At 54.9% G+C, this 11,039-nt stretch overlaps 1 protein-coding gene across 2 annotated transcripts in view; it reads right to left on the bottom strand.

Annotated features, from left to right (window-relative positions):
* DNMT3A (DNA methyltransferase 3 alpha) overlaps positions 1-11,039 on the bottom strand; it is a 100,870-nt gene that overhangs the window by 41,527 nt on the left and 48,304 nt on the right. For both annotated transcript variants that reach the window (XM_081253663.1, XM_081253662.1), the window contains exon 4: positions 3,551-3,821. In XM_081253663.1, the coding sequence (XP_081109789.1) occupies positions 3,551-3,821 (271 nt within the window). The remainder of the gene's footprint in view (positions 1-3,550; positions 3,822-11,039) is intronic.

The following is an 11,039-nucleotide window of genomic DNA, read 5'->3' as shown; positions in this document are numbered from 1 at the left end:
CATGTCCTGGGGGCAGGGGAGGCCAGGGTGCTTCTAACACTTACCTGTTGGTCTGAGGCTACAGTCTGCCAGGGGCCACCCCCAAATTCCCTTTAAAGTGAACCCAAATCTCAATGACAGGGCTGAGGCCAGGCTGGCCTCAGAGGGCAGTCACTAGCCCAATACTGCGTGTTCTATCTAAGCAGAGAGGAACTTTGTGCTGACCCTACTCTGGTGCTGGTCCTTTACTAGTTGTATAATCTCGGGTAAGTTACTTAACCTGTCTGAACCCTCAGTCTCCCCACCTGAAAAATGGGGGATAAAAAAGTCTTCCTCAGATGCTAGCAAGGATTAAATAAGAGAATTACATAAAGAGCAAAGTTTAATATGCACTGAAATCATGAGGATCTCTTTCAAATGTAGATTCTGATTGAGTAGGTCTAGGGTGGGGCCTGAGATTCTACATTTCTAACATCCCAGGTCATGCCAGGAGATGCTGCTGGTCCATGGACCACTTTGAGTAGTAAGGACATAGAACACTCAACACATAGTTAATATTCAGAAAAAATAAAAGAAATAAGATAAAAGAAAAGAAAATAAAAAAGAAAGCCACATTACCATCGTTACTACTATCATCATGACGGCCTCAGTGCTAAGAGTGCAGGAGCAGTTCCAGGGCCACCACCTGCCTGTCCAGGTGGCTCTTGCCCTTATTACTCGTCATCTCCCCTGCTCTTCCTTTCTCCTGGTTGTACTATCAAGATCTGGGGCTCCTGGGAGGGTGCCCAGGCCAAGACTGCCTTAAAGCCCTCCATTTTTCCTGTGTAGGAACTAATGAGAGTGGTTCCGAGACAGACGGATGGGGCCCCTGAAAAGAGACCTGGAACGAGGGGAACCGAAAGGAGACCATGGCCAATTCACTTCCACCCTGGGGCCTCAGTCTCCTTCCTCCTTGGAACCAAGCAGCTGCATACGTGTTCTATGTGGCTGACTGCTGGACCAGTGGCCGAGCCTCCAGTAGGCCACTGCCCACCCCTCTAGGTAACAGCTCACCAGTCTGAGCAACCAGGCAATTTACAGTGACCTTTAGGGATCCCAGCTCTGATCCCTGCCAGCATCCCCACTACCTGAATAGCTGGGGCCACACAGGAGTGCTCCAAGGCCAAATTTTGAAGATCAAGGACACGTGGGATGTTTTTGCCCAGTGCGCTTTGCACTAAGATTCTGAGAAGGATCCGCTCAATATGTGAAAGTCCCAAAACCAGGAGTAACCCTTGAACCATCTCTCCCCTTCCCCCTTGTGTCCCTGGCACTCATCCACAGCTCCCCAGATCCACCCTCCTCCCCTGGGCGCCTGCAGCAGCCTCCTAATCGCTCGTCCTGCTTCCCAGCCCCTCTGTTCCATTCCAGGATCCAGATGGCAAAGGGATCTTTTCAAAATGCAAAGCGGATCATGTCAACCCCTGAGAGGGCAGCCTTGAAGCTGCGCTGGTCCTGTCTGCTGTCGCACACACCCTTCTCCCTTCCTCCCCCCATTCCAGACTTGTAGGTGTCTGTCAGGTCCCTGGATACCATGCTCCCTCCCACTTGTTCTCACCCCCTCCCGGCCCTTCGCCTTCCCTGGTGAACCCCAGCTCATCCTTCAGCTTAGGTGTAACAGCCCAGGCTGGCTGGCGTTCCTCTGTTACAGCTCCTCAGAGAACCATGTTTATTTTCCCTTAGAGAACTTATCTCCGTGTATAATCACACACTTGTAAGTGTGCATTTCTCATTAACATCTATCTCTCCAGTGGACTGTGAGGTCCTCCAGGACAAGAACCAGGTTTTTGTTCGTGATGGTTTTCCCAGATCCCGGCACACACCAAATGGGTGTTCAATAAACCCCTGTTCACTGACCGAAGGAGCTGCTCCTGAGAACGAACAGAGCCAGAGCCGGGAAAATCCCAAACCGAAAGCAAACTCTCACGGGTTAAGAGCAGCCTTGGAGTGCTGGTTCCATCCCACCAGGCAGCAAGGGCTGCCCCGGCCCTGGGTGGCAGCTGGGTGCAAGCCACGGTGGGGTCCCAGGAGCTGCCTATCTGGTGGGAAGGGCCGATGGGTTCCCCGGTTCTGCTCTTGCACATCTGGCCGCTGTAAGGGGAGGATGGCGTTTTCTCCCTCTCCTCCAGTTTCTCTCCACTCTGGCCCCTTGGCCACTCCCACCACGAGTCAGGACACACCCCCGGAGGTGCAGAGTTCAGGACCATCCCCCACTCCAAGCCCCACTCCAGAACAGCAGGGGATCGGGGAAGGGCACACCGACTCTGAAGCTAGAGACCAAGATGGAACGAATTCTGGATCTGCCACTAACAGGCTTGGGGTCCCTGACCAAGTCACTTCATCTCGTTAAGGCTCAATTTTTTTCCACCTTAAGATGAGGATAATAATCCCTCTTGAAGAAGATTGTTTGGAAGAGTAAATAAAACAACAAATGCAGAGTGAGTACCTCAGAAAGCGCTTTGCACATGGCGGGAGCATCATAAGTATTAGTTGAATAATAGACGAATGAAAGATATTTTTAAATAAATTTGGGAATCTCTTTTCCGGAGATGCTCTCTACCTTGCACGAATATTAGGTTTGAATGCATGCAAAATTAAGTTTTGTCAATTAATCGATTGATTCACTCCATCATGTACACTTAGGAAGGAAGGCTTTTTGAAATTAAAATGCACATATGCAAAACAACCTGGCAGGGCCCTGGGAGGATCAAATGTGATAATGTATGAGAAAGTGCTTCGTAAACTGTGAAGCCCTGTACAAATGCTAGTTGTCCTCATTACTAACATGTTTACAGCTCTGTTGGCCCCGAAATCGCTGGCTTAACCTTAAAGAGAAAAGTGGGCAACTTTCCAGGACTCCAGGGCTAGGCCACAAAGTCCTCAGAGGAAGAGGCCTGGGCTGGGCAGCGCACACCCAACTCCCCCTGCTCTCCCCCTCCCCCAATCTGTCACCACCAAACTTCAGTCCAGTCCACTCAACTATGGTGGGCTCAGGACATCTGCACTGGGAGAAGCTAACTGGGCTTTTAATATCCACAAGGACATCTGCTGCCCTCGAGCGCCCAGGCCAGGGGCTACCAACGTGTGGATCCCGAAGAGCCAGCCGCAGGTCTCGTGGAAGAGTAAGCAGGCCAGGCAAAGGCTGAGGGAAAGCGAGGCACACAACCAGCCTATGGGGAGACAGCCATCACCCCAGTCCAGCTACCAATGGCATTCTGTAAACTCACTGTTGCCAGATCTAGCTTGTTTTTTTTTTTTTCCATGAGAAGCCAAAACTCCAGATTTTTATGTGAAATTTCTTGATTCTTAAATACTGGCAACTCATTTTTTTAAATGTTTAAAATACTACGTGGGCCAAATAAAACATGTGTGCAGACTGTATCCAGCCTGCAGGGCACAGTTTTGGCAAGCAGACCTTCAGCTACCGTGCCCAGCCCAGGCCTCCTGGGACCCACTAAGCCCCGAGGTTCTAACCCTCAGGGGGATCCCAGACAGCCCAGCAGAGGCTGCCCTGCTTTTGCCCAGGACTTACCCTCTTCTGCAGGGGCTCCCCGGCCATCCTTGGGGGTGCAGCAGCCATTCTCCACGGCTCTGGAGGCTTCGGGCGGGGTCTCAGCTGCACCCTCTCCCTCTGCTGGGGCCCCGCCCTTCTGCCCCCCAGCGGGGCTCCCCTCCTCTGGCTGGGGCTCACTCCGCTTCTCCAAGTCCCCGTTAGGTAACAGCTCTGAGGGGCCTGAGTCTTGGGCCATGGACGGGGACTTGGAGGTCACAGCGGGGTCCTTCGGCGTGTCACTGCTTTCCACCTGGAAATATAAACGTGAGGGGAGCATTAGACCAGTGGTTTTAGCCCCTTTTGCATCACTGACCCATCTGAGATTCCGGTGAAAATTATACACCCACCCTCTGTCCAGAAAACTGTGTTCACATACATGTTTATGAAGTCAAATACACTCACAATTGTTCTCTCAGGTTCAAGGGGTTCACAGGCCTGACTCCCTTAAGTCAAGAGGTCTGTGCACTCCAGTTAAGAAAATGGAAGAAACCAAGCAGGTTTAACAGCCTGGTCCCACTGCTGACTTCTGTGCCAAAGCCCCCCCTGGCTGTCCTCTTGGTCTCTCGAGCTGCTGCCTGGCCAGGTGGAGTGTGAGGGTGAAAGAGGGCCTCCCCTGGGCCCCAAAGCCTAGCACAGGTCCCTCCCTCAGCTTTGGCCCACAGCCTTTCCTGGGCGCTCAGACCCCAGGAGAGCCAAGGCCCCAGCCAGCAACCACAGTCTCTGCAGCAACCCTCTCTAGCACGCGGCGCCACGTTCCCCTCCAAGAGGAAGTGTCTTGCTTTGTCCCCAAGAGTCTCAGAACTGAGCTTGCTAAAAGAATCGCACTGAGGGTTGTCATAACCGTCCTTCGTAAGTGTCACTGCACAGTGGGCAAAAGATCCTCACCCGTTACCCCTCAGAGCCACTCGACCTCCCTGGGGAGGCTCTCAGAGAATTTTGTGATTAGCTTGAGGCCACACACTTTGTGAGGACAGAGCATGGCCAGCACCTGGTCCTTGGCCATCTGTGGGCAGGTAGGCCAGGACATATCAGAAGGAACGAAGGTGTCCTCTTGGGGCAGGAGAGACAAGTGTCCTCTATACTTGGCGCTCTGCCACATCCGCGGGCACTAGGCCGCCCCCAGCAGCCCTGCCCATCAGCTGCCCTGCAGATCAGCCGCCTGGAGAAGGGCGGGAGTGGCACCAGCTCAGCAAACACCTCAGGAAGGTGTCGCTCAAGAGGGCGCCTCAGTTCCCCGACCTGGAAGGTGAGATGACTAGGCTAGACCAATGGAGGGTTTCCTTCTTTTCAAGTTCTTTTTTTCTGTTTATAAAAGTCAGACACATATATTATAAAAGTTCAAACCACACAAAAATGAGTAGTATTGGGCTTCCCTGGTGGCGCAGTGGTTGAGAGTCCGCCTGCCGATGCAGGGGACACGGGTTCGTGCCCTGGTCTGGGAAGATCCCACGTGCCGCAGAGCGGCTGGGCCCGTGAGCCATGGCCGCTGAGCCTGCGCGTCCGGAGCCTGTGCTCCGCAACGGGAGAGGCCGCAACAGTGAGAGGCCCGTGTACCGCAAAAAAAAAAAAAAAAAAAAGAGTAGTATTAAAAGGTTAAAGCTCCTGTTTCACTTTTGTACCTCCAAAATCACTCCCCACAGGCGAACCATTATTAACAGTTTGGGACTTCTCTGGTGGCGCAGTGGTTAAGAATCCGCCTGCCAATGCAGGGGACACAGGTTCGAGCCCTGGTCTGGGAAGATCCCACATGCCGCAGAGCAACTAAGCCCGTGCGCCACAACTACTGAGCCTGCGTGCCGCAACTACTGAAGCTCGTGCGCTCTAGAGCCTGTGCTTGGCAACAAGAGAAGCCACTGCAATGAGAAGCCAGCGCACTGCAATGAAGAGTAGCCCCCGCTCACCGCAACTAGAGAAAGCCCGTGCGCAGCAACGAAGACCCAATGCAGCCAAAAACTAAATAAATAAATTTAAGATTTTTAAAAATTGCTTGTTAACAGTTTGGCGAGTAGCTTTTCTCGACTTTTTTTCTATGCATCTACAATCATGTGTAAGTTACATGTTTATATACATGTATTTATACACACATCCAGATCCAGGTTTTTTTTTCCCCTAAGAGGGGATCATACGACTTATCCTGTTCTGCAACTTGCTTTTTCACTTAGCAAGCACAGCGGGCATCTCTCCATACCAGTGCGTATGGATCAGGCTCATTCTGTCTCAGCTGCTCAGCCTTCTATTGAATGGATGCTCCTTAATTTATTCAAACCACCTCCTAATGGTGGGCCTTTGGGCTGATTTGCTTTCTGCTGCAGTGAACCCCTTGCACTTAACAGCTCTGTGCACCTGTGGATTTCTGTAGGCCAGAGTCCCAGAAGTGGACTGGCCGGGGGGAGAGGGCCTGCCCATCTACGTGTGAGTAGATCCTGCCAAATTCCCTCCAGAGAGTTGTATCCCTGAAGCACCCCCCCAAAGCCTGAGAGAGCGCTGGTTTCCCCAGACCCTCCCTGCAAGGCCCGGCAGCCTCCAAGGCTGCTTCTGCTCCAAGGATCTACGATCTCAACTCTGAGCCCACTGCTGTATGGTGAGGAAACCCCCGAGGTGGCGAATAGGGACGAGGGCCTTGTTAAAAAATAACAAAAATAAAAACCAGCGTCCTCCCTGGACAAGTCCCTACGCGGAGCAGCTGAGGGCGAGCAGAGGGAACGCACGGCCTTGCCAGGCTGCTCTCCTGGCTGTGTGGAGGGCTGTGTGGGACGGCTAGGGGCAGGCCTGCTTCCAGGAAGAAAACCTCCCGCAGAAGGCTACAAACGGGTGCGTGCCTCAGCAGCAGGAGTGGGGGGCCGCAGCAAGAGGAAGACGAGGCCTCTGGCCTCTGGCGGAAGGGAGAAGTCCTCCACTAGGGTTGGGCAGTCGGGGCCGAAGCCGGCAGAGACAGGAGGCCAAACGCAGGACGGCCAGGGGAGCAGCCAGGCCCTCTCTCTTCAGCTGCCATCCCCAGGTGTCAGGACCCACACATCCTGTTCAGGACTCAGAAGGTCTTTCCCACCTCCCTGCTCAAGCCAGCAGGCTCCCTGGCCTAGAATTCCCTGGGCCTGGGCCCCCACTGCTACCCTCAGGCCCGGCTGTGCCAGCGTCACAGAGCCCCAAACGCGGCACTCCCAGGGAGGCGGGTAGGGGATCCCGCTGGCCAACGCAGGCTGAGAAGTCTGGGTCAGCGCCAATCTCTTACCATGGCCGTGTCCTCCTTCCTCTAGCCACTTGCTTCCCCACAGACACCTCAAGTCGAGGCAGGCTCCCAGCCCCACAAACTGCTGACAACTCCGCTGTCACTCACTTCCTGCCCGGGGACCACACGGCCTCTTCTCACCCTGGGACTCACTTCCTGTTGACTGCCAGCTCCATAGCATAGAGACCCAGGAGCACCTGCTCCGAGACCCAACCCAGCCCCAGGGTCCCAACCCACCCTGATCGGGCACTCCTCCCAGGCCTGCCCTGGAGGACCCCAGTCTGCAGCAGCATGAGACACGCCATCCTTCCAGAGGTGGGCGGATGAGGGGTAGGGGAGCACTCTGCACAGCTCCAGCCCCGGGGGTAGCTCAGTGGGCTGAAATCCACCCCGATCTCAGGAGTCCTCCCCCTCCTCTCTTCCCGACCAGCCCATCCTCCGTTGCCCGCCCTCTCTGGTCGTGGATGACCCTGAGTCGACCAGAGCTCTGGGCTTAGGGGAGCTGCTGACTCCTGCCACGGTCAACCCTTGTCCATCTTACCCATCAAGAACCCCCCCCACACACAGCTAGTAGTGGCCCCTCACTGGCCCTCTCTCTGGAGTTCAGGGTAACTGGGCAGGTCAAATCCACCCAGAAGAAACCACTGAGAGGAAGGAAGGAGGTCCACAGGCAAATGGACTGACGCAACTCTAAATCTCCAGGGAGGAGCCGGGCGCTCCCTAAAAGGGCATCTCAGGTGAGAAGAGCAGACCTGGAAGCCACTAGGAGTGGCCACCCCAGCCAGGCCTGTGTCCTCCTTTCCCCCCACCCCCCACTAGCTTGTTGCATCCTAGAGGCAGGGACTTGCTTTATTAAGTTGGACTGGGCGTGGAGTAGGGCACCTGGCGGGTGTTCAATAGTCATAATTGATCCCTTAATGCCAAAGACCAGGTTACGAGCGAGAGCATCCAGTTCACACGTCTAGAGGGAGTTTCAACTTTGTTGCATGTCAGGTGTAACTGTTACAAATCCTGTTTTTGTTTGCTTTTATTCTTTACAGTTGCCTTGAAAGGAGACACGGCGCACCCTGAGACACTCATTTTTCCCATGGCGGGGAGGGGTAGCGGCAGAAGCCCCTGGTCCCTGTGGAAGGCACCACCAGCAGCTAGAGGGGACCATTTGCACTCGCCTTCTTCTCACCCGCGGGGTACGGGGAGAGGGCAGGCGTGGTGGCAGAATGGGAATGGCAGCCACGGGCCCCCTCACTTCTCCTCCCTGGGGTGGTGGACACAAGGGACTTGCGCAGAGCCTGATCCCCGTCACCCACTGTGCACCTCACCCCGCCCAGTGTGCCTCACCCCGGGTCTTCAAACCCTGCCCACCTCCCGGGGCCCCTCAGAGTTTGCTGATCTTTGCCTTCCTTCCAGGCAAGACCCCTCCACCCCAGGGAAATGCCTCCTGCTTCTCTTGCCCACCTGCTCCTAGGGCCCCTCCTGTGAGCAGCTTATTCCAAGAAGTGAAGGCAGTGGTTCTCAGCTGGGGGCAATTTTGCCCCCCAGAGGACATGTAGCAATGTGCCTGAGACACTTTTGGTCACTACACTGTGGGTTGGGGGGACGGACAGTGGCTCCTGGTGGGTAGGGGACAGCCCTCACCACAAAAATTACGCAGCCCCAAATGTGGATGGTGCTGTTGTTGAAAAGCCCTGGGCTGAGGACAGGGGCATGGACCAGGGACTTTTTCTAGGGACCATTTTTTTAAAACTTCAAAAAAAATTTTGGTAAGATATATGTGACATAAAACCCACCATTTTACCCATTTTCAAGTGTACAATTCAGTGAAATTAAGTACATTCACACTGTTGTACAACCATTAACACCGTCCATCTTGAAAACTTTTTCATCTTCCCAAACTGAAACTCTTGTACCCATTAAACAAAATTCCCCATCCCCCCACCCCCCAAGTTCCTGGCAACCAGTATTCTACTTTCTATCTTCTAAGGAACATTTTAAAATCTGTCTGTCTGTCTCTCACACACACCACCCCGGGAGGTATTTGTGCCAGGCCCTGGTCTTTGGAACCCTCAGCCTTGCCCCCAACACCCCCAAAGCCCCTGTGGAGCCTGGCCCTTGAGTTCACGCTGGCATTCACTCACACCCCATAGCCCACAGCATACCACATTTGTTTACAAAGCACTCTCACACCCTATCTCATTAGAGCACTCCTCACATGTTACCTAATTATTTGTTTACTGTGTGTCTCCCTCCTAGACTGTGAGCTTTGCCTTATTTATCTTTTTATTTCTCTTCCTTCCAACCACTCCACAACAGCTCCCCCGTGCTAAGCAGAGGACTCGGCATAACTGTGCTTATACAATTGATCAACTTAATTAGCCCAATTATCCTGATGGGTCGTGTTACTCTCACTTTTCCAAGGAAAAGGTCTCCAAGGTTTGCCTCAGGTCACACACCTTCTAAGTGGTAAAGCTTCCAAAATGACCCAGGTACAGGAGAGGCATTTGAAAGCTAGCCACCGGCTCTGGGTTGAGTCTCAGGAAAAGCCCAACCTCAAATCCCAAGGGATCCAAGGAGGGAAAAGGAGGCTTTGATGTGCCTGAGCAGGGCCAGGGAAAGGCTGCAGCTGTTTCCCAGGCAGCAGCCACCACAGGGAAAGGCCAGAGGCAAAGCCAGAAAGAACCTCCTGCAGTGAACCTGTCCAGGCCAAAGCCAGTCCCCCAGCTGCCCGCCCTGCCCCCTTCCCCTCCCCCTTTGCTGGAAGTCTGGACCAGACCCCAGAACTCCAACCCTCCCTCAGGAAGGGAGGCCTTGTCTCCCAAGGTGGGGCACAGTGCCGGGGCTCCAAATAGGAAAGGGATTTTGAGGCCTGTTTGACAGGTATGATACCTGCACACGAAAGCTAAGAGGTGAGGGAAATGATACAAGGGAGACAGGGCACCGGGTCAGCTCTCCAGCACAGCCCTGGGCACAGGCTTACCTGGGCCCAGGTGTGGAGGGGGGAGACCTGGGGCCCTGCGTCTACCACTGGAAGGCCCTGGAGGTCGGAGCCACGTTCTGGCCTGGCTCTGGGCACGTGACTCACCCTCTCCTCCTGTGCCAGGAGCTGCTGCTGAAAGGGGCCTTCGCCCCCAGACCCCGGGGGAGCTCCGGCGGGGGGAGGCCCAGAGGCTGGCAGATGTGGGATGGCCTCACCTCGCCCTCCCCAGCCTTCCTGCCCTCCCTCCTCCACCCCTCATCACCATTGTGCCTTTAAGGCACTTGGAACACTCAGCTCTGTGCCAGCTGGGGACCCTGGCGTCTGGCCAGCTATGGCCTCTTGATTAAAGACACACAGAGGCGCAATCACATGCACAGACACACAAGGGGTTCACCATGGCCCAGAGACACCCGCTCACCAGCCGCAGAGATGTGCTCAGATGGCCCAGAGTGAGGTCAACAAAAACACGCCAACAGTCCCCCTCCACCTGCGCCCTCCGTTCACTGCAGTCCCTCGCAGACCCTTCAGCTCCCCGCCAACGCCCTGGATTTTCCCAGGTTGACTCTCGTTTCAGGAAACCGCCAACCGTTCACATAAGCGGGGCAGCCGTGTCCCCTGAGCGCTGGCACTGGGCCCGGGCTCCCCCGTCTCCTCTGCTCCAGGCCTTCCTGCAGCCCCTTCCCCTGGCAGCCCTCTGCTCTGATCGCCGGAAGTGGCCTTGAGGCAGGGACAGCCAGAGAGGTCCCCCACGCCCACCCCCGAAAGAGGCCCACACGCCTCCCTGCTCAGCCTTCCTGGGGTGAATGGAGTCGGACCCCAAGACTTTGGAACCAGGACCTTGACCCTTCCAATTTCCTTTTCCCTAGTGGAGTGGCCAAAAGGGCCATCAGGGGGGTCAAGGACAGAAGGACCAGAGGCCAAAGAGGGCCAATTCTGGCAAGTCTGGCCCCAGCTCGGGTATGACTTCTAGGTGCCACCATTTCTCTCACCACTGAGGCTGGGAGCTTCCTTCCCACCCTCCTCCTCCCCAGAGATCTCTCCAGCGTGTGTGTGTGTGTGTGTGTGTGTGTGTGTGAGAGAGAGAGAGAGAGAGAGAGAGAGAGAGAGAGAGAGAGAGAGAGAGAGAGAGAGAGAGACTCAGGACTGAGGAGAGAACTTGAGGGTGTGGCGAAGTCTTAGAGGTCACTCAGTCGGGGCCCCTGCTAGCTGTGACACATGGATGCAAGATCTAGCATGCCTGGTGAGTGGCGGCCCATCCGGGGTTCCGC

The sequence above is a fragment of the Mesoplodon bidens genome (genome assembly GCF_964165515.1).
Source record: "Mesoplodon bidens genome assembly, chromosome: 14".
Lineage (NCBI taxonomy): Eukaryota > Metazoa > Chordata > Mammalia > Artiodactyla > Ziphiidae > Mesoplodon > Mesoplodon bidens.
The sequence above is the reverse complement of the archived record's forward strand: the minus strand, read 5'-3'. Positions and strand labels throughout refer to the sequence as shown.